General features: G+C 45.5%; 6 protein-coding genes across 6 annotated transcripts; all 6 read left to right on the forward strand.

Moving 5' to 3' along the window:
- Window positions 1-1141: 1141 nt before the first annotated feature.
- Window positions 1142-6594, forward strand: AOL_s00006g173 (uncharacterized protein; the record flags this gene model as incomplete). Its single annotated transcript, XM_011119482.1, has 6 exons — window positions 1142-1192; window positions 1270-2973; window positions 3026-3875; window positions 3944-4155; window positions 4209-5885; window positions 5950-6594. The coding sequence occupies 6 exons, from the start codon at window positions 1142-1144 to the stop codon at window positions 6592-6594; spliced, it is 5139 nt and encodes a 1712-aa protein (XP_011117784.1).
- A 1934-nt stretch (window positions 6595-8528) lies between these two features.
- Window positions 8529-10766, forward strand: AOL_s00006g174 (uncharacterized protein; the record flags this gene model as incomplete). Its single annotated transcript, XM_011119483.1, has 1 exon — window positions 8529-10766. The coding sequence occupies one exon, from the start codon at window positions 8529-8531 to the stop codon at window positions 10764-10766; it is 2238 nt and encodes a 745-aa protein (XP_011117785.1).
- A 1976-nt stretch (window positions 10767-12742) lies between these two features.
- Window positions 12743-15354, forward strand: AOL_s00006g175 (uncharacterized protein; the record flags this gene model as incomplete). The annotated part of the gene is made up of 2 exons (XM_011119484.1): window positions 12743-14255; window positions 14873-15354. The coding sequence occupies 2 exons, from the start codon at window positions 12743-12745 to the stop codon at window positions 15352-15354; spliced, it is 1995 nt and encodes a 664-aa protein (XP_011117786.1).
- Window positions 15355-16058: 704 nt separating this feature from the next.
- On the forward strand, window positions 16059-17530 carry AOL_s00006g176 (uncharacterized protein; the record flags this gene model as incomplete). The annotated part of the gene is made up of 5 exons (XM_011119485.1): window positions 16059-16402; window positions 16462-16529; window positions 16602-17262; window positions 17319-17413; window positions 17478-17530. 5 exons carry the CDS (start codon window positions 16059-16061, stop codon window positions 17528-17530), a joined length of 1221 nt encoding a protein of 406 aa, XP_011117787.1.
- A 578-nt stretch (window positions 17531-18108) lies between these two features.
- On the forward strand, window positions 18109-20283 carry AOL_s00006g177 (uncharacterized protein; the record flags this gene model as incomplete). The annotated part of the gene is made up of 5 exons (XM_011119486.1): window positions 18109-18379; window positions 18448-18980; window positions 19040-19617; window positions 19686-19969; window positions 20030-20283. The coding sequence occupies 5 exons, from the start codon at window positions 18109-18111 to the stop codon at window positions 20281-20283; spliced, it is 1920 nt and encodes a 639-aa protein (XP_011117788.1).
- A 1350-nt stretch (window positions 20284-21633) lies between these two features.
- On the forward strand, window positions 21634-23072 carry AOL_s00006g178 (uncharacterized protein; the record flags this gene model as incomplete). Its single annotated transcript, XM_011119487.1, has 3 exons — window positions 21634-21678; window positions 21767-21784; window positions 21864-23072. 3 exons carry the CDS (start codon window positions 21634-21636, stop codon window positions 23070-23072), a joined length of 1272 nt encoding a protein of 423 aa, XP_011117789.1.
- Between the last annotated feature and the right edge of the window lie 604 nt (window positions 23073-23676).

Here is a 23676-nt window from a genome sequence, read left to right on the forward strand (position 1 = left end):
AGCGGGGAGTCCTTCGACTTAATATTAAATCGCTCGCTCGTCAAAACCCGGGTTCTCTTTTCTTGCTCTTTTTTATTTTTGCTTCTGACAATTAGGTACTAGAAACCTGGGGACTTATTCGGCGGGCTAAAAAGAGGAAGAAAAAAAAAAGTTGGAGCAGCGTTTGGGGTAATTACAAAATTTTGACCTGCCGTTATCGCCGATATTCGATGTCGCCGCTCTCGCTAGTGACTTCGCTAGCGCCCTGCAGGAGATTCTAGGTTTGTTCTGGGTTTGTTCTGTTCTGTTCCGGCCTGGACCGGCTGTCCCTCACTCAATTGATCCCGGGCACCAGACAGACCACCCCCACTAGTATCCGTCCGTTAATCAGGAGAGTAGCATCGCTGACACCGGCCAAGGGGAATTAAAGATGTGTAATTACCCCTCATTGGAGCCATGGAGCTGCAGAGCTAGAAACCCCGATCGCGATTTCCGACTGACCGAGAAGGCTTATATTCTTAAAACACCTATTTGCTGATTCGAATACGTCAACTGTCAGCTCCGATCAAAGCCTGGATGTCTGGATGTCTGGATGTCTTACAGGGTCGGGTGGAATGCAGCTATAGTTCCTGCAGCCCAGCTTGCCATTGGTTGGATTGAACAAGTACTGTGGAAGGTATATGCAGAAACAATGAATGATTGGTAATTGGTCCCGATGAGATGGCATTGGATGAGGTTCCTGGGTACTTACCAAGTAGCTATGCTATGTATGTCCGGGATGCCAGCTGGGGGTGCCGTTGCTTGGCAAGGCTTTTGTTTACTCAACGCGTCGCCAGAGAACACCACCGCTATGGCTGGCTGCCCTTGCTCTTGATATCATCACCAACCTCCACTCCACATCGACTAATTCATTGATTGATTTGTTGATTGGTCTGACTGAAGCCCTTCTCTCGATATGCTTCATTTCCAGTCTTCGTCATCAGCTTCTTTACTTTAGTTTTTTTTTTTTTTTAATCCTTGCTCGCCCGCTTGTGGCTTCAACGGTTTAGCGTTTGTTTTCTGTATTGATGTCCTCGTCTTTTTGATGCCCTTCAATTATTTCATTGGTATATTTGGCAGTACCCCTCGACCGGACGGCCGATTATATTAAATTGCTGGCGACATGTCTTCACGTCGGACTATGAGCTTCTTCGAACAAGACCATGCTGCTACCGTAATTATAACCTTTCAATTTCTATATCGTTCTTCTCTATCTAAAATAGTGTTTGCTAAAACCCTGCGCTCTTACAGAACCGTCCTGGTGGAGGCCGACTCCCATTTCGGAGAAACAATACCAATGCTGCGAATTCCGGTGTCCCGAAACCCCTCGCCGGTCAACCTCTCAAGAAAACCGTCTCTGACCCGGTGTCTCTAAAGACAAAGGAAAAACTTGGTGCCTTCACTCACAAGAATACTGCTGCCGCTCCTATAAGCCGAACTAAAACTGGACCGGCGGGTCCAACTTCAAAATACCCTGTAACGTCAATTGCTCGAACAAATGCTCTTGTGAATGACGCCCCAGGGGTAAAAGTCACTGCGCCAGTAGATTCCTCACCACCATTACCGCCGCCGCCGCCGCCGCCGCCGCCGCCCCCTCTCCCTTCAACTGTTCACAAGGAGAATAAACCACATGATGGCCGTTTACCTATTAAAAATACAAAACCATCCGACAAGATCGATAGGACGCCTGCTCCCAAGAAGCATGCCAAATTTGCAGTCGGATCAGTGCCAGCTGGCGATCATAAGGACGTCCCTTGCACACCACAGCATCGATTCGCTCTGAATGACTTGCTCACGCAAGCCAACACGACCCCCTCCGTCTCCAAATGCGCTGAGGAAGCATCTCCAGAGGTTAGAGTCTCCTGGAAGAGTTCTCCGAAAAGGCTTCAAGGAAGGAAGGTTGCAGATCGAGTCTCCATGCATAAGAAAAGGCCCAGAAGCTCCTCTCCCTCAACCACGCCACAGCCTAGCAAACGTGTACAAGAACAACTCGCTTTCGACATATCCTCACCTGCTCTTAAAACGCCAATGGCAAACCCGTTCGAGGATGCTTGGAGCAAACGACTTAAAGATTTTCCTAGTGCTGGTGTTCCCACCGCTAAAGGTGAAGGTTACTTTGACGGAAGCTCGCCTAGCGCGGTGCCGACTATTTTTGATTCACCATCTGCATTTCGAAGGTCATTGAGCGCCCCAACCAAGCGCCTCAAACTAGCAGCCGATACAACCAAGGAAGCCAACATATCACAGGCAAAGAATATCAGGAAACTAGGAAGACGTGGTGGTGCTACCGCTCGTAATCCAGCGAACGAACGTGTGTCTAGTTTGTTGGCGAGACTTCAGGAGAATACTAAAGCAGCAGCTCTCCAAAAATCAGATACTGCCCCGGCTTCTATCGACTCATCGCTCTACAGATATGATGATGCTTCCGCTTCAATCGAGAACCTGATAACCCCACCTGTCGATGATAAGGGTCCCTGGGAAAGGGAAAGCTCCGTCCTAAGGTCCAGGCGATCGATGTCCATAATTTCTGGTGGTAATTCGAGGCAAGCAACGAAAGAGCCTTCTCCAGTGCCCATTCGTGCTCAGGAACCAAAATCGGATGATTATGGACTCGATGATGACGATGACGAGGAAATGTTTGAGTTGGTGGAAAGTACTTGTCGCCCAGCCGAGCCTGTTGAGGATGGCAATAAAGTTGTTGAAGAACAGAAGGCTGGCAATGTTAAAGGCGAGGACTCGGATGATTACGGGCTTAATGACTTTGACGATGATGATGACTGGGAGGCGGATATTGCTAAAGCAGTAGCCGGAAATGAAACCCCTAAAGTGTCTAAGAAAACCTCTAGATCACCTTTCAAGAAGTCACCGGCTTCTCCAAAGAAACGAGCCAAGTCACCTCTTGCAATTTTATCAGATGATGATTATGGAAGCGACTTTGATCCTGATGAGATAGTTGTAAGTTCACATACTAGCATAGCTTTCAACGATCCATACTAAGTTTTGAAAGAAAGACACAAAATCCCGGGCCATCCAAAGATTCGTGGTATTAGACGTATTTGAAGATGATTATATTTCAAGCGCCGGGGCAACCCGACCTGAAAAGGCGCTCCGCGTCGAAGACGAAAAGACGCGGACAGAGCGACGGGTCCTATTACGACAAGCTTGGATGGATTGTGATGTGCGAGAAGGTGATATTGTCAATGTTATAGGAAGCTTTGACGCAACTCTCACTTGCATTATTGATAATTCGCAGAACATGCTTATCCTTCATCCTGATATCCTGTTATCTGCTACGGCGGTCGCAGATTCGTTCGACTGTATCAGGTTAGCGACTCTGAGGGAACGAGTAAAGGCTATTTCGGATGCGTCGCAATGGAGCGTTTATGGAAATATCTTGCATGAGGTATTCCAGATGGCGCTCAGTGCGAATGATTTTTCGACTTCTTTTTTGGAGAAGGAAATCAGTCGGATCCTTTTGGCGCAGATGGTGAATTTGTACGCCGTGAGGGTCACACCGAGTATGGCTATTGACCATCTACGGACACAATTGCCATTGTTGCAGGATTGGGCTAAACTATTCGTATCTGCAAAACCGAAGCCGGATGCTATGGTAAAGGGACACCGGTCAGCGGATGCCAATATAGCTATTCGAAAAGTCTTGGACGTTGAGGAACATATTTGGTCGCCTAAGTTTGGGCTTAAGGGTAATATCGATGTGACCGTTGAGGTGGATGTGCGGGATATTAACGGCCAGAGTGTATTGACTGTTCCGCTCGAGTTGAAAACGGGGAAGAACGCAAAGATTGCACACCGGGCCCAGACTATGCTTTATACTCTTTTAATGGCTGATCGTTATGGTGAGTTCGCCAAGTTTTTAATTTTTACCCTCCCGCTCCCCCTATCCCCACTAATATGACTTTCTTAGATATTGAATCTCTATGCGGTGTTCTATACTACATGGAAAAGGCGGAAACCATTAGGGTGCCTAATCTCTCGGATGAGCTACGGGGTTTGATGATTGGAAGAAACCATTTGGCGCGATACATCTACGGCAAAATCGATCTCCCCCCTATGCTCCAGGATAAACGTATGTGTGGGAGATGCTACGCTAAAACTACGTGTTTTGTGTACCATAAGGTGAGATCCATCCGCCAATTTCATTTCATCGATGCCATTAACAAATCTCTTAGACCATGGAAAACGGGACCGAGGAGACTAGTGGCGTAGGCGATGTTTTCACGAAGGAGGCCAGCCATCTTAACCAAACACACGCCGAGTTTTTCTCTAAATGGGAGACTCTACTTTCAAAAGAAGAAAAGGATATGGAGAGATTCCGAAAGGAACTGTGGGTGATGACTAGCGAAGAACGGGAAGCTGCTGGAAGATGTTTTGGCGGGTTGAAGATGATACCTGAATCTGCTCCTACATCTAACGACAATGTTTCAAAAATTAATCGGTATCACTATCGATTTGTGAAACGAACGCCACCTCCTTCATTTTCGTTCCTGGAATCTCAGATTGGAGTTGGGGAGGCGATTGTTATATCGGATGAGGATGGTCATTTTGCTCTTGCAAAGGGGTTCGTGATCAAAGTCTCCGCTCAGTGGATTATGGTTGCTGTTGATCGGAGGCTGCATAATTCGCGAGTCAAAGAACCTGGATTTCATGAAACGAAGAACCAAACCTTTTCCGCCATTATGGAGATTCTAGAAGATGGGTCGACTAAGCCGCTACCGCCGCTAAGTTCTCAAGAAGGACTTGTGTCATATCGTCTCGATAAAGATGAGTTTAGCAATGGGGTGGCGCTTATTCGGAACAATCTGGTGGAATTGGTGAAGGCTGATGGAAACCCGAGGCTGCGGGAAGTCATTGTGGAATTGGCACCACCTGTTTACAATTTAGAATCAACGGCGTATCCACTGCCGTCCGCGAGTCAAGACAAGATTAACATTGACCAGAAGAACGCCATTGAGAAAGTTATGAGTGCACAGGATTATGCGTTGGTGCTTGGAATGCCTGGAACTGGGAAAACTACGACCATTGCACATATAATCCGCGCGCTTGTTCACCAGGGAAAGACCGTCTTGTTGACTTCATACACGCATACCGCTGTCGACAATATTCTTCTCAAAATCAAGGACGACCGCCCAATTAAAGTCCTTCGACTTGGGGCCACGTCCAAAATCCACCCGGAAGTTCAAAAATTTGCCGTTTTGGCAAATACGCCTAAGAAGTGTTTTGATGAGATTCAAGACGCCTATCATAGCCCTCAGGTCGTTGCGACGACATGCTTGTCTATCAATCATGTTGTGTTTACAGAGAGAGTTTTTGATTATTGTATCGTCGATGAGGCTTCACAAATCACTCTTCCGGTTTGCGTGGGACCCATACGTATGGCGAAGAAGTTTGTGCTTGTGGGAGATCACTTCCAGTTGCCGCCGCTCGTTCGAAGTTCAGAAGCAAAGGCTGGGGGTTTGGATGTGAGCTTGTTCAAACTTCTATCGGACGCTCATCCGGATTCTGTCGTCAACTTAGAACATCAGTACCGTATGTGTGAGGATATTATGGCTCTATCAAATCATCTTATCTACGAAGGGAGGTTGAAATGTGGAACGGAGAAAGTTGCGAAGAGCAGTCTTCATATCCCGAATATCAAGGCTTTGGAGGCGTTTCATAGGCCTTCTTCTTCTGGGGGAGTGGCAGAGGGAGGCAAGATGTGTGGTGGTGATGGAACACCTTGTTGGATTAGGGATTTGTTGAAGGAGGATGTTAAGGCAATGTTTTTGAATACGGATTTAGTGGCTGCGCCAGAAGAGAAGAAGGGAGATCGGACGTATAACCCTATTGAAGCGGAGTTGACTCGACAGGTAAATTTTTAACTTTTCCATTCAGATCATGATTACGGTATTTTATTAACTATCGGGTTTATAGCTTGTGGAGGGATTCCTTCGCTGCGGTGTCGATGCCAATGAAATTGGTGTCGTATCAGTCTACAGATCTCAAATCAAGGCGATCCAGCACCTCCTTCATGGCCACCCATCCGTCGAAATGCATACGGCCGATAAGTTCCAAGGACGAGATAAAGATTGTATCATTATCTCACTCGTCCGGTCAAACGATAAAGAGGTCGTGGGGGAGCTACTCAAAGACTGGCGAAGGATTAACGTAGCGTTTACTCGAGCCAAAACCAAGTTATTGATTATTGGGTCCAAGTCCACGCTTAAAACCAATGAACTACTAAGGAAATTTGTGGAAATGATGGAGAAGAGGGAGTGGTTGTATGATTTACCGGCTGGGGCGCATTTGGGGCATCATATCCCTATAGCGCAGCCAACCCAGAGCAGTGGCAGTCCGATGAAAGGTTTGAGTAAGGAACAGCGGAAGAGGGTGATGGAGGAAGGAGAGAATAAACGGCCTGTCAATGTGCAGAGGCAAAGGAGTTTGGTGGATATGCTGGGAAAGAAAGGAAGTGGAGTGGTTAAACTTGGTGGAGGAGGACCCGGAAGGGGCACTATGGGGAGGGGTTTAGTGGCCTCGAGGGGGGTGCTGAGGGATATTCTGAATAACCTGAATTGAAGGAAAGAAGAAAGGGATGTGCATGGAAGTAGGATGGATTTTTGTTTATGTGGTGACCATGATCATGATTGTTTGTTCCAGCGTGTTTGCAATTGTATTATTATTACCTACTACATGTTTCTATCTGTTTTTTGCACGGAGTTTGGCCAGGCGGATGGGGGATTGTTCGCAGAGGTCTTTACTTCATACCATGGCCCTCAAGTCTCTGGGCTGGATTGCATAATTCATCACGGTTATGAGAATGACTATGATCAAAAAGAAAATAAAAGAAAATCAGAAATTGACAGCCCTAGCTACTAAATTTACACAGTGACTTGTCGAACTATAGAACAGGCTACCGATTGGCCGCATCATTCTCTCCGTCCCTTTGCATTGTTCTATTACACACTCAGCTGTGCAGGTAAACCGGATAACGCTTTTCCATACGTACAACTTCGGAGTTCATGCAGTAGTACTGATATAATAATGGTGGTCGGTAGCTTACGTATTACGTCAGGGCAATTGTCTCGTGCAGATGATATTTTGCCTGATAATATTATATATAATATTGTAATGATAATTCGAAGCTTAACTATATTAGGTCTAGATGGTTTATAGGATGGGACTCATATAGTCCTAAGATATAGCATAACTTACGCTCATTGAAGCCTTCATACTGTACTAAATTCTCTACACTGCGAGAATGTGGGGCTGAGAAACTTAAGGGTCCTAAGATTCAAACTTTCGAACTTGATCTGGGTGCTGGGTGCTTAATTGATGTATAGAGGATAATAATATGATTGACCAATCTATAATACCACAAAAGCCAACACAACCATCCTTGCAAGTTAAGTGCAGGGGGGATTGCTTCCAAGTGTAGGACAGACGACGAACGCAATAGAGACTATTAACCAATTGGGACATCAGCTTGATCCTCCATAACCCTTCCACTAAGACTAGTCTCCGTTGTTTCTCGCTTGTTTTCCGGGGGTCCTGCTAGGCCAAGGGTGTGTATGTGCGAGATTTTACAATACATTGTGTGGGCGGGAGCCATTGCATACTTCATAAAAGCACCGGTGCTTTCTTTTTTTATGTAAAAGAGCGAAGAAGAAGAAAGGCCGGGTGGTGTTACGATTGGTTGGATGGATGATCCAAAGGTAAATAAATTTTACTTGCAGATATATGCATCCGAGTTCCGGTCTCAGTCCTTGTAAGTCCTGCGCACATACATTAGCAGGGCGCAAAATGTGATAAGTATTTACGTCTCGTTCCCATTCGGATAAGAGGTGGGTGAGTGCATCTTCGACAGGGTATTCCACACTTCAGAAATCTCCCTAATTTTCCCAGCCTCGGTCCTAATCAGGCCAGGCGTGGGCGACTTAATCCTTGCAGAGACAAAACTAGGGCCGGATCCATGGATCCATATTCTCAGAGAACTGAGAAAAACGGTACGCATCATATTATATTACCATTTATCCCAGCGCTCCAGGGACAGTAGAGCATGTATGCCGCACTGGTGTGTTCCATCCGCCTCGAGACGAAATCTGTTTGGAGACAACGTTGTCGATGCATAATATGATTTTAGAAGAGTTACCACGTAGTTAGGCCGCCCGCCGCTCGGAGCGGGCACAATCGCTTTGTTTTAGTTTTTTTAATTCCTTTTGTATTACTTTTTTTTTGTAAGCTATCTATTGTACGTTGAATCCTCAAGAATAGGATTAGAGAGGACTTGATGATAGTGCAAGTGCCTATTATATTGTAAAGTTTATAAATATGCATATCGATCAATTGATACCCTCTCATGGCGAGTATTCGATAACTTCAATGCCCAGTACGATTTGAAGCCTCTCCGAGGTTCCTTTTAGTTTTACCTGCTCTCTGGAATTCCTAGTCCGGGGCATTATAATTCATAGTCTACCTACCAGGGGACTCGAAGTCACGACTATCCTTCCAAAATGGACGAAAAGCATGCTATAACAGAAACACCAGCGCCGGTCGAGACTGAGACCGAGATAAAACCAAATACATCAGAAACTTGTGACCCTCAGAACTATGATACGGTCTGGAGACGAGTTGGTTATCTTTCGCTAGGTGTACTCGGCCTTAGTTTATTGATTGTCCTGGCATCGGTCGGCTTCTTCTGTTTCTTATGGTATAGCAATGCTGAAAATACCATCTGGCACAAGATTATGATAAATGAATGGGCAACTCGAGCGATATCTTTGACCTCTACGGCCCTACGATGGGCTGTTGCGACGCAAGCTGCACTTGGTCTTGCCATGCTGGCTGCTGTGGCTTTAGAGGGATACGATGTTCCTCTCGCGCATACCGCTGACGTCTCCCTCATGAGAGTTAACGGTGGACAACTTATCCCAACCTTACTAGACGTCTGCTGGCCCCTATCTCGATTCGGTCCTCCTGGCGTTATTCCCAGAACGGTCCTCCCCATACTAGTGCTCTTGGGTACCTCCACATTAGTCCAATTTACCTCGACCGCCTTACTCTCGGACCTTCGTACGGACGTGCTTCCGGGCTATCCTGTCCACTCCAACTTGTCCATAGACTGGTGGTTCGATGGGAATTTCTTTCGCTGGACTCCCACAACAGCTGAAATTATGTGGGGGGGAAACAAACCAGATTTCTGGCCTGCATTCGCAGAACTCAGTGGCCCACCTCTCGTGCAAGAGGGTGTATCCGATACAGGGAAGAACGTTCGAGCATTCCTACCTTTCGCAACAGTAGAGAGTCGCCAGAACGTCCGTAGCTATGACGGTAAAGCGGTTCTAGTCGACACCCGGGTTACTTGTCAGCGCCCCGTCTTAGATGATCTCATCATGTATACGCTCAGTCATGAAGGAGAATGGGACATAATATTTCAACCCGTTCTCAAGGGTACTGTTGCGCCGACTGTCGATACACCCCGGTTTAATGCATCAGATCGCCCGACTCCCTTCGATTGTCCGTTTTCTAGATCAAACAGAAGATCATTCGCGATCTGCGAACTTGCGAATATAAAAACAAGAACACCGGCTTCAATGCAACAAGTGTATGCCGGTAGCCTTGTGAGCGAATTCCGATCCTTCCCTCCCCTCTCGCCTATGCAAAACGCTTCTGGAGCCGCATACCTCATTATAGCCGTTAACAATACCGATCTACCTGTCGGCAATGGGGAATGGGCTAAGTTTGAAGTTGTTAGCCCTGGTGACGGTAGGAACACGACATACGAAAGAACTTCCGTTGTCAGCGCCACTGTTTGCTACTCAGCCCTTGATACTGTTATCAGAGACGTTACGATCTCCAGCACCATGAATAGAACGGAGCCAACCCTTTCATGGAATGAAACAACTAAGAATTTTGACTGGACTAGCGTACATCAACAGTTACTCTCAGGGCACAAGAGTAACCTAACAGTTGAGGAACGTGGAATTTTGAACCTTAAGAGCAAAGCAGATACTTTAGTTACCCCGGAGAGTCTTGAGCCCGGAACTGATGGTCCGGTTTCAAGCACGATAACCGGTAGCATCTACCAAACCCAGTGGCCATACATTCTCGAAGCGGTACACTTGTCATATCCCGGCCGTGGCTGGGCATACGGAAACTACAGTGTCACCCTGGATGAGAATTTTTGGGCATGGCACCTCCAATATGGCTCATGGCCACAGGTCGGGGCAGCAACATGGGTCCGAACCCTCTTCGAACACTTAGTATACGGTAACGACACCGTCGCCGACGCCCTGCACATGATACTTTTCACCCTTGCGGGAACCGCATACTATGATCAATTACCCCAGTATAACAACTGGAAGGAAGTTGATACGGTATCTTTCGTACCGGCATTACACCCCGGTGGCCCATTCGGAACAACTCGTACTGAGATACCGACCGGGCTTACTATTACCCTGGCGGTCATCGCGTTCCACGTTGTTGTCTTTTTTTACGTTTTCTGGCTTTTCGCGTATAAAACCGGGTTTTCGAGGTTGGGAGATACTTGGATGGCGATTGCCAATGTGGTCGATGCTACACTCACCGATGGGATGCTGGAGAAGGCAAGACAAGTCAGAGCGGGCAGAAAGAAAGTAGCAACGGCGGCACCGTTGGTCGGGGAGGCTGGAGGCATTATGAACCTCAATGTGGGCTTGAAGACTGTTGATGGGCAAGTCCGTCTAGTGCTAGGCAAGGAAGGAAGTCAATAGTTTTAATGATGAGGCTGTTGGGTTTAATGGGAGGATTTACGAAGACGGCGATCAACAGTCCGCCATGTCTACCTATACCTGCGCATGCATGTATGATATGATATTTCTGATGCGTTGATTTTTGTTGTTTTTCTGATTTTGGAAGTATATTGTCTTGAGACCTAATTGTAATTACCTAACTAGTCTGGGGCTAGTCCCATATTGCTGCAGGTGACCCCAGACTAACTACAAGCTAAGGCAGAGCTGCAATCTGTACTATATCTGAACGTATAAACGTTATAAACCTAGCTTAGCTATAGTGATATAAACTTTCCCAACAGGCCCTCATCTAGCACCGTTCAGTTCGAAGTTGGGCAAACACCAAAAGTGGTAAAAGTGGTATACTTACTACAATGCTCACCGGTACCGGTGCAGTGTGGGCTAGGGCTGCGTTGCAGCACAAGACTAAGTACTACCTACTAATAGACATCATCATTTTCGGAATACAACAGAGGAAACACATTGCATTTACATCCGATATTTGTACGACATACGCATATCTAGATCTTCCAGGTCTGGGTACAAGATGCAAGACAAACTACATAGTGCTACATAGATACATTTCACAGATTACGATATTGACAGCTCATTAGATATTTTTGATGAATAGTTGACTGACAGCTGGTCGAGCGAAGGAAAATGTTGATTAATTAGTATACTAAATCAACCAATATATCTCATGCATGATATCAATAATCTATAACCTTAATGCTATGTAGCCTCGAATCCAATGCTATGGTAGTCTTGTATGGTACTACATGATGCAATGGCACCAAATGACAAACTTCGGCTCAAGGTATATACGTATTCAATTTGCGTGGGTGGAATTGCAATTAAGCAATCGAAGTATGTACGCCCGTCGTTATCAGCAGCTGGTATTGTATAGATGAGTGCGGGAATTAACTAATACATGCATGCACAGAAATTGGAATTCCCTCCTAGTGGAAAAGAATAAGCTCATTTTTGAGTTTTATAGATAATCTATAACCCGTTAAAACGTTTGTGAATAAGTCTCACACTAAGTGATACAAGATCTGTAAGGTCTGAATATCTATGGATCGATTCTTCGTCATACATTTTGAAATAGTCTACAATGATAGTGTAGTGGGACAGCTGTATACATGTACATGTATACGTATAGTATAAAGCTGTACAGCTATGTTGCGCTGGCCTCGAGACCACTGTTGCACAGAGAATTTTATATACAATCTAAAATTAAAAAAAAACCGCTTAGATCTATAGGTCTCTAATTAAGTTTGATAGATACGCGATTTAGCTAATCAGTAAAAATTAAATTCGTATTATATTGCTATTAAAATTGAAATGTGTATAATCCCAAGGCCCATAATGGTATAAGTATAGCCCATGCCTGCCCTTGAGCACCATGATCATTACATTTAATATTTACAAGATAATAGAATATAATCATAATATAAATCCAATCCATAAATCATCTATAACGGGTTCTTGACCAGATCAATCTGCATCTATCAGCTTCCACACATATTTCTTCATCCCATCCATATCGATATCTACTGCTATAATATCAGGTAAGACTTCGAGGGTTAACTATAACTTTAATTAAATTTAGATCCGAGGAGGGTTGCAATTGGCCTTGAGCATGTACATGGACAATCTCTTGCTGATCTCAACGCCTATAGTTACACCAGATCAGCTGCAGATAGTATAGATCAGCGACGATCGCTTCACTGCACTGTATCAATTAAGAACACCTATCGATTCAAGAGGCAATTGTATTAATTGCAATATACAAGCAAGCAAGTACTTCTATACCTGTTCATTCATATTGTTCGAAGCTTTTATTTGTTAACATTGGTATTCCTTCCTTGTAAAATTTAGTGGATACCAATCCTACCAGTATTAATACTCCAAGCCTCTACGAAACGCAGATAATACTTGAGGAAACAAAGCATAGAATGCCTTTGATCACGGTGTACATCCCAAAGTCCATGGCAAAAGCCTTCGATTATTATTATGGGCTTCCCTCTGGACCCCCACTGATAGCCTCTACGAAGCCACAACCAACAGCAGTTAAGGGGAGGCCGGTACAGGGTCACCCGGCTCTTAAGGCCATACATCCGATCAACCTGAAGCATCCAATCGTTGATGTTTGGGAGAATAAAATCTCGGGGGAAATCATAAAAGTACTCACAGATTCTAAGATAGACTGGACGAGTCTTGAAGTTGTCCACATTTATGCCGCAGAGGATCAGTCACTAGGCCTAGGCCCGGCAATCATATGGGTTGGTATAGAACCCGTAGATAATTTGGACCACCATCTGGGCGAAGAAGTCGCCATTCAATGTCAGGCCATCATCGATCAACATAAAATTAATGATTGCTATGTAGAACTTCGAGCATCGAAACGCCAGGATTCTGCGGGAGTTCGGTTTTTGGACTTAACCGACCCGAATGAAGACCTAGCCTACGAATATAAGGGACCGTTCAGGTCTACCTTAGGTTTCCCTATATGCTCCAAGAAGACCCCGCACAAAATAGGGAGCGGCGGTTTCTACATAAGCGCTGGAGGAGATGACGACCAGGTTTACATGGTAACAGCACGCCATGTGGTCTTGCAGGATTCTTTCGAAGATAGTCAAAAGGAATACATCAAGCTGAACAAAAGTCAACCGAGGCAGGACATCCTGCTCAACGGGAATAAAATCCCGGAAAAGCTAGCAGGTATGGCTTCCCGTATCAGCAATCTTGAGTATTCTATCTCCCGACCGAGTAGAAATCCCGAAGAAAAGAATAGCCTGACAAAAGGCTGGTCTGAGGAGATCAATGCACTTAAAAACTTACAACGAGAGATTCAATCACAATGGTCAACTCCAGAAAGCCAGGTGCTTGGGGAGCTCGTATGGGCTCCGCCCATTACTTTTTCAACCGCTTCGAACACCACGACGCTCGATCTAGCGGTGGTGAGAATTGATCCAGGAAAACTGGATCACAAAAATTATATAGGAAATGCTATTGATTTCGGTCAAGTCCCGGACACAACACAGATATACCAAGCAGTACATGACGACTGCAGAAACGGCCCGCAGTTCAAGATCCCGCATGACAGTCGTATGATACTCCGAGATCAAACACCGATGGATGAGGTGTTGAGTCCCTTGATGCGCGATAGGAATAACGAAGAGTGCATTGCACTTTTCAAGCGCGGGGCCAGCAGTAATCTAACTTTTGGCAAAGGGATAGGAATATCTTGTTATACGAGAAAAATGTGGGAAGGGCACGAGAACTTGTCTCGAGAGTGGGGAGTAATTGGACTGGGGCGCTTGAGTGCAAGAACAAATCGGTTCTCAGAGCGGGGTGATTCTGGGGCATGTGTGGCGGACGTCTACGAGCGTGTAAGCGGCATGCTCCTAGGCGGGTGCGGTTATGAAAAAGGCATAACTGATATATCCTATGTCACCCCCGTTCATTGTATTATGGAGGCGCTCCATAATTCGAGGCTTTTTAAGCACGCCCATCTCAACCCGACGCTTCCTTAGATAACTAGCTGCCCCATCGCACAGGACTTCACTGCCTTTCAGACTTCTTCCTCCTCCTCTTCTTCCTTCCTTCCTTCCTTCCTTCCTTCCTTCCCTTCTTCCTTTTTTTTTTTGGCCTGGTTAATGTTGTCTAAAACGATCGATGCGCGATAGTCACCATGGGATGTCGAGATATGCGGATATGGTCGCAAGCGCTGGAAACAGAATGTATCTTACTGGTTTCTAGATCTCTTTTTGTTTTTAATTTCCCGTTTACAATTTGACAGTCCTCAATTCCTGTGTCTACTAGTACAGTATTCAATTCGTATCAGAATGGTATGAAGTCTAGAATGGTTCGGTTGTAAATTCACTCTATGTGACGTCGACGACTTAGTAATTATAAACCTACTAGTCAAGAAACACACCATCACCATCATCAAACCAAAGTGCTTCCCTACGGTAGCAACAATAGCCTAGATCCCCCACCACCACCAGTATGTACCCCGGACTTTATACTTCCTTTTAGCTTAACTACCTTCGAAACTAACCTTCATGAACTTCCTTTTCCAGTGGAAAAGTACTGGGTCCCACACCTCAAAGATTCCCCCATCCTGGGTAGTGCTTCTCTCGACGAAACCGTTGTTCCCGTTGTAGCTACAGTCCTGCCAGCAGATAATGACAGTGGCATCGGTGTCAGACGTGGACTCCTCGGAACATCCCGACCCGAATCTTCCTTCCTCTCAAACCATTCTGATGAGATTTCTACGGAAGTCTGTGAATGTTTGATCAGTTCATCGTGTTCGGTTTACGACCTCTGGTACGGGATCCAGGCTGATCTCAGGCTTGGACTAAATGAGATGAATATCAAATGGATGGGTACCAAGCTCTTGCATGATCCATATTGGAAATCTAGATCCGTGGGCCACTTTATTGCGGTGATCAAGGTGATTCCTGGAACGTTGACTCTGGTTGAAGGTGCGATTGTGGCTACTAGGGTTCAGGCGTTCATCGATAAGAGGGGTATTCCGGATTGCTTTGTGGAGATAATGTAGAGGGTGATACATGAAGTTCTAGGGCCAGGGTTGCAGTTCAAGCCACAAAGGGGATATATATAGCTACGTCTAGTGGCTATAGTGCTTCAAGAAATCTTGACCTATATTATTATGCATACGGCCATTGAGAACCGGTTAACGTTAGTGCACGTGCGGTGGCCAGTGGTGAGGTATCGATACTATACAGAGCTCGAGAGTCAACTTCTAGCTTCTAGGCGTACGTATACTGATCGTCTGTTTTTAGAAGAATTGCTACAAGAATTGTATATAATTACTCCCCAAACATAAAAACCATCGATATCTTTGGATTCTACGTAATTTAAACTGTCACAGCTGCACAGCTAATTAATTAATATTAATATTGGTAATTAATTTAATTTGTTGCATCCTGTTGCATGTTGCATTCTGGAGATGAAGTTTAGTCATGTGAGAGCGTGCGACTCATTATTGCTGCTTGGCTGCGACGCGACCGCGTTTTAGCCGATGTTTACCTTCTTTCTGCAGCAGCTTCGAAGTCACTAGCTCCAGATTTGTTCCCTGCCCTGACTCCAACATTGCAATATTACACTGCATTGCCACTAGCTGGACCCATTTGTCAGCGGCTTTTCGCTCCTCCTTTTCTTACGATCGCTATTACTCTCTTCATAGCCGAACCGTCGCTCCTAATGTCGGTCTGGTAGCCTTTCTTCTACGGTCTCTGTACTATGCCCGATGACTTTTATATTGACGTCCCTCCCATAAATCCACAGCACCGCAACTCCGCCCGCCCGCAACCTACCACGCCAGCCAATAGCCGCATCACAGTCCGGAATCCCTCCTCCGCGACGACCCAGAGTATTTCTTTCTCTACCACGGATCCTCCACCAGGAACTATACCATCGTCCACCATGGGCGACGTCGAAGAGCCTACACAGTACGACGATCAGGGTGGCAGTGCCTATGGTGCTCCCACCCCGCTTTCGCAACTCGAAGGAAATGGAATTCATGCAAGGGATATCAAAGCGATTGTCGAAGCTGGGTATAATACCGTTGAAGCAGTTGCTTATACGTACGACAAACTTCTTTTGTTCAGTTGATCTCTTTAGTGTGTTAACATCGAGTTTATAGCTCGAAACGACAGTTGTTAACCATCAAAGGCATATCGGAGGCAAAGGCCGACAAGATTATAGCTGAAGGTAGAATTAATCTCCACGTTTTAACGGTTTCTTGTGAGGATCATCGCTAACATGGGAGACGCTTCCTTCTAGCCGCCAAGCTTGTTCCTATGGGATTCACAACAGCCACTGACATCCACGAACAACGAAGTAAACTCATCTCCATTACCACAGGCTCTAAACAACTCGACACACTCCTCGCTGGCGGTATTGAGACGGGATCTATCACAGAGATATTTGGTGAGTTTAGAACAGGAAAGAGCCAGCTGTGTCATACTCTGGCTGTAACATGTCAGTTACCCCTCGATATGGGTGGTGGCGAAGGCAAATGCCTGTATATCGACACGGAGGGTACATTTCGTCCCGTTCGTCTTCTCGCCGTGGCCCAACGCTATGGCCTCAATGGCGAAGAGGTCCTCGACAATGTCGCCTACGCTCGTGCATACAACTCGGACCATCAGCTACAGCTGCTGAACATGGCGGCACAGATGATGACCGAAACAAGATTTTCGCTGCTTATAGTTGACAGCGCGACCAGTCTTTATCGTACCGACTTCTCGGGTCGCGGGGATTTGAGTGCCCGACAAATGCACTTGGCGAGGTTCATGAGACAGTTGCAGAGACTAGCCGATGAATTCGGAATTGCTGTGGTTATCACAAATCAAGTTGTAGCACAGGTCGATGGAGCTGTATTCAATCCCGACCCGAAGAAGCCTATTGGAGGAAATATCATTGCACATGCCTCAACTACTAGGTAAGTATCAATTATATTAAAAAGGGAAAAATCAGTGGTTGCTAATGTAGTTGTAGACTTTCACTAAAGAAAGGTCGCGGAGAAACTCGTATTTGCAAAATTTATGACTCGCCGTGTTTGCCGGAGTCTGAATGTCTTTTCGCAATTAATGGTATGTCATTTACACCTGTTTTTTTATTCTGCGTTACTGAAGTTTTACTGACATCCGTGGAAAGAGGATGGTATTGGCGACCCAAGTCCAAAGGATATGGAAGCACATGAAAGATAAATATTTAGCATAATACGCTTCTCTTTTTGCATCTATCTAGCGTCCTACATAGGATCCTGTCCTTTTTTTTTTCTGAAGGGACTCCGTTTCAACGTTTTGCTTCAATTGTACCTATTGAACCACATCGCCTGTCTTCTTGTTTCCTTTCGCCAGCTATTCCCTTTTCATGATTAATTGATGGATTCATGGAGTTGAAGGACATACTGTTACTGGGGGGCATGTACTTCCCTTACCGTTATTATGCAAAAAATTAGCTTCGGAAATACAGAATACTTTTGATTACTCTTCTTGACGGTGGGCTGGTCTCATCACTATTATATTGGCCTATAGCTATAGCCTAGCTTAGATCGTGGGCTAACTCACACTCGTAACAGCGCTATGTGTTGGTATCATGGTTCCTGTGTGGTTTCGTCCAACCAATCAAACGCCGTCGCTCAAACTGCCACGCCAAGAAAAAAAGTTTAGCTAGCCTCCGTCGCTATACCTTTAAAATTTCAAACTTCTTGAAAACCCAAATTCTTACCAAACCCATCTCGACACCCGAAGGCTAAACACCTGCACAACAAAATCAAATAAAAATGGCGGTCTCAAAGCGAAAACAAGAAGTCAAACCTCTTGGTAACGATACCAAGAAAGTTAAGCTATCCAAGGAATCTGGGAAAGGTTTCTCTAATCAAAAGAAGATGAGAAAGAACCTAGTGGAGGATAGCGACGATGATGAGGGGGAGGAAGAGTACCAGGGCGGTAGTGATATCGAAATGGAAGATGTAGAGGAGGCAGGATTCAAGGGAACTGCTCCAAATCAGAGTAATGCTCAGAATAACAATGCCAACGGCGGAAATACCAACTGTAAACCAAATTATCCTTCGCCATATCAAACCAGGCTTCATTTGCTAACCACCATGGATGGACTGTAGCAAACAAATCTCGGGAATCACACGCCGCCCAAAAGAAACTTGCCAACGAACGTAAATTTGCCAAACCAAATGCCGACGTCATCCATCGTTCTAAAAAGATCTGGGAACGCCTCCGCCGAAAGTCTCACGTCCCGCTCGATGAACGCAAACAACTCACCGACGAACTATTCACTATTGTCACCGGACGTGTCAAAGAACTGGTATTTAAGCACGATGCCAGCCGTGTGATCCAGACAGCTGTGAAATACGGTAGCTCAGAGCGACGACAAGATATTGCAAAGGAATTGAAGGGCGAGTATGTGCAATTAGCCGAGAGCGCGTACGGGAAGTACTTGGTTGTCAAATTGATGCACTATGGAAATACAAAGACGAGGGAGATGATCATTGGGGAGTTTTATGGCCATGTCAGGCGGATGGTGAAACATAAGGAAGCTTGTTATGTGGTTGACGATGCATTCCGGGAATACGCTACTCCTAAGCAAAAGGCATCGCTTATCAGAGAGTTTTATGGAGTAGAATATGCGATTTTTAAGGTGGGTTTCTAGGAAAACTCTTATAGGGTTGGAGTTGAGAAAGCTAATTCTTTGGATAGGATGACTCAAAAAATGCTTCGTTAAAATCGCTATTAGAGGAGAATCCTGAAAAGAGACCCCTTATTATGAAGAGTTTGTTCGAATTGATCAACCAAATGGTTGAGAAGAACATGTCTGTCTTGCAAATTCTTCATAAAGCAATGCTGGAATATATTCTCAACGTCAGACCGGAGACAAGCGAAGCGGCAGATCTCATTGAGCTTATCAAAGAGCACCTTGGAAACATTGCTTTTTCGAAAGATGGCGCACAGGTTATTATGAGGTGCTTTGCTTGGGGTTCGGCAAAGGATCGAAAGGTTATGTTGAAGAACTTGAAGCCGAGTATCCAGGAACTTTATGCGGATGAGCATGGGCACATGGTCCTGCTAGCGATATTTGATGTTGTCGACGATACCGTGCTAGTGAGCAAAACAGTTTTCCCAGAGATCCAGACCAAGTTAGATGAAGGGAGCGCAGCAACTCACGCGATTGCAAGAATACCACTTCTCTACCCATTACTGGGGAGAGAAACGAAGTTAATGCACCCACAGAAAATCGAGCTACTGGCGGAAATTGATACGATCCGGGCTCAGACAAGGTTCGTCAAATCCCTTGTTGCGAATTGGTTGCCGAGAACTTTTTCAACTAACCTGTTTGGTTCTGTAGTAAGAAAGACCCCAAGATCCGACAGCAAGAGCTTAGGAAAGCGTTGAGCCCGGCTCTCTTGAAATCAGTAGCTACAAATGCTGCCGATCTAGCGACGACTCCACTTGGATGCCAGTTTGCATCTGAAGTTATCATCTTTGCGGAGGGCGATAAGGCTGCGGCTGCAGAAGCTATTGCTACATTCGCAGAAGGAGAAGATGCCCTCGAGAACAAGGACCTTGGCAGGATGTTGAAGAATCTAGTCCAAGAAGGATTCTTCAACAATAAGACACAAAAGATCCAGCGTATGTAATCGCCGCCCCAACCCACAGTTTATTCTATAAATAACTAACAACTCCATCTAGTATCGGATCCGCCAGTCGAATTCTACAAATATCTGATGCCAAAGATCGAGCCAAATTTGGCGGCTTGGGCCACTGGAGGCAACTCTTACCTCATTGCTACTCTATTGGAAAGCGAGAGGGTTCCTGAGAGTGAAAGGATGAAGATTAAGAAGATACTATCGGGAAAGAGTGAACAGGCTGCAATCAAGAGCGCTAAGCAGGCTGGGAATAAGGGTACAGATTTGATATCGAACCTGTTGAAAGGGAAAAAGTAGAAAGAGCCTCATCAACTCTCCCGGTGTATGTATCTAGGCTCGCCCCTAACTTCTTCTTACATCCCCATACTTGTAAAATAGCATATAATTATACAGATTTAATACTATTTTGCCTTCAATCCCAGCGCCATGATCATGATTGGATTTGAAAGTTGGCTTGAAGTTTTGAAAGCTGTTGCATTTATAAGGGACAACGCAATGCATGTTCCAATCTTGTGACACCATTTACAAAGTACTTACTTACTATACTACCTAAGTACTTACCTAGTAAGTAATAAGTAGGTATTTACCTGACTCCCAGGCCTTTAAGCTAGCTAAACTGAGCTATATCAAAATGCTTCAACCTCTTTGCCATCTTCCCAGGTACTCTTGACCTAGGCTAGAGTCTCAAGATATTCTTGAACATCATCCCTCACACACCAGCCCCTATATACTCCTATGCTCTATTGGATCCTCCTCCTCCGCTTGTGGAATTCCCTGGGGGTGCCAATCCGACATAGTAATGCACAATGCGATGCCGAGGGCTCGGGAACTGCTGTTCTTCATGGCATTCAATTAGCTGGATTTAAACCGTCCAAGCTATATACGTTATTGTTGACCAAATCTTCAGATACAGGAGTATTCCCCTTCTGACTAACCATTGAATAATTTCCATCTTGAACCTACATCACCGTTTCCATCTGATCCTATCTCACCTGCAATTCCTTGCTCATTCGAATCGATAAAGAAACATATTCGTCCCTTTAAGCCTTTCGGTGTGATAATCGCCATTCCTCGCGCTCTGTGGACCACCTACCGCTACAATTTATCCCTTACGATCACGACGTCAATTGAGATTTCGTCTATTTCATCGATACTTCTACGAGTGAGCTAGTGAGATCGCGATCGATCTAGTACTAGTACGTAGTACGTAGTACTTTTCAAGCTCATCCCTACAATACCTTTGTACCACATCGCTAATGGTATGCAGGTACCCGTCAGCAATCAAGTGCGTGACGCTGTGATATCCGTAATTTCGCTGTTGCATTTGCCTCCGCATCATTGAAAAATCCACTTCATCGTCAGTACGATTTTTGAGAGCTGCTGCGGAACAGTTGACCCGATCCTATAATCGATACGACTGAAGAGTAACTGGGTAAGGGCTTGCATCCTATCTGATATCGTCGAACCTACTGGAATCGAGACAATCGATTTAATTGTAAGTATCACTTGAGCTTGAGCTTGGCTTCCAATGATAGTATATGTAATATAATACTGTATTGAGGGTCAATACCTGAAACTGAGGTACCGATGCTTAGCCAATCTGGAGTCATACTAACGAAATGGTGTATCGCTTCTAGGGAGCCCAAAATGACATTCTGGAAATCATGGCCGAATCTGTATCGATTCTTATTCGTAAGTTATAATTACCTATACACTATCAATAAATTTATAAATAATCAGGGCTCATGACGGAGGTTTCTAACACACAATTTTCTTGTAGGCACTCGGATGCCTCTTCGTAAGTTCAAACCAAACCAATCAATTACTGACCCGTGTAAATCTTTTCGTGGGGCCTCGAGCGTTAACATGATATATAGGTTTTATGGGTTCTCATCAGTTTTCTATGTCGGGTTGTCGCAGCAAAGATCCGAGGGAAACTCGAAGCTAGATATCAGTTGGAGCTCATTGAACGCCCGTCAGAGTCCACGCACGTCCAACGATCACGAAGTGTTAACTTTGGTGTCCGAGCTCTCGACTCGCATGAGACTCCGGCCGAAACTGGCATCGTTGATAGTGAGTCTCTAAGAGTATTCTCACCTGTTTCCCGATTTTCAAGGATTTCCTCTCCTGCTAGCACTGGAGGGCGCAAAGGTTCGGAATCAACTATTGGAAGCGTAGCGGATGCTGCCGCCGCGGGATTGAACGTACACGGGCAACCATCTTCCGCCCCGCGGCTCAAGTACACACCCCAAACGGCACCAAGAGGGCCCCCTCCGTTCGCCTCACCAGGCCTGCAGGCTATGCAGGAACCCAGTGCACCAAAGCCATCGGATTCTGCTACAGGTCAACCTGCTAGTACTCCCCCATCGCCTAACCTAGTCATTCTTACGGCACCTACTACACCCCTTCAAGGAGATAGCGGATCGTACTTCACAATACCAAATGCTCACCCATACACCAATTACATGGATGATCCGCCACTCCATCGTCGTGCTATCAGCACCTCTTCTATTGATGAAATAATCGCCGGTTCATCCATATCCAAAGATATCATCAATGGTATCCTCAAAAACCGTGGTCAAGTCCAACCATTGCTCCAAATTCACAAAAATGAGCGTTCGGTTACTCCAGGCCCACCTCCCAAGAATAACTCTACTGGACTCTCAGAACCCGACCTTTCAGCTCCACTAGCACCAGTCCCAGGGCAGCCGCAACAACCACTACTACGCCCTCGGAGCGCACCACCTTTGAAGAGTCATCGATCATCATACAGCTCGGCTTACCAACCCCAAAACTTGTCTAACATCCTAGAAGCTCCCTTTGAGGACCCAGATGGCATTGAGTTGAAGGACTGTCACCGAAAACGTAGCACCGAAGACTTCCAGTCATCGGCAATTCCTTCAAATAATGTCCCTTCTCCATCTGATTTCGTTATTCCACACCCTACTCGTGCACCACCCCCAATTCCGTTCATGGCACAATCCTCAGCTTCAACCTCTGGTCCCCCAACACCACCCGTCAAAATGGATACGCAAGTTTGGGATTCGAAAAATAAAGGAAAGCAAAAGGATCCTAATCAATTTTAAACAAGGATCGCTATTAAACCATGCGGCTCCATTTGAGGATAAAATTCAGAGAAGGAAGACAATAACCATCTTCGCCCTTACCCAGACTCACTCTACCAAACCATATTTCCGACTAACAATCAACATTGCATGACTACTAACCGCTCCGACCAGCCCCCTTACCAAAGAAAAACTCAAACTTCACAAGGAGAACCACGTAATACGCTTTTATTCCCTTTCCACCAAAACCTACCCCCTATCATCTCGCATGACTTCTTCAATGTGTTGTCTTACAAAATTACAACAAAGCATCCCCGTACCCCCCCCCTCCTTCCCCCTTCCCTCTTCGATAATTTTCATAATATGGTCTTTATACTTCTGTACCCTTCGATATCCCCCCTATCTCGCGAACTTTTGTATTTTAATTTCACCCCCCCTTCATTCCCGAAATTTTGTTGTACCCCCAGACATTACTACGATCTCTTCTCACCAGCTCATGTATATTAACGATACCGCTAGTAAAAGAAACCAATGAAGTTCCCTTTCACCAGCCTATGCATATTCGTACATCCTAATAATCTCTATGTAACCTCAGAGAAAACGATAGTCCTATAGCTAGTAAGGT

Source organism: Orbilia oligospora (assembly GCF_000225545.1).
Source record: "Orbilia oligospora ATCC 24927 unplaced genomic scaffold scaffold00006, whole genome shotgun sequence".
Taxonomy (NCBI): Eukaryota; Fungi; Ascomycota; class Orbiliomycetes; order Orbiliales; family Orbiliaceae; genus Orbilia; species Orbilia oligospora.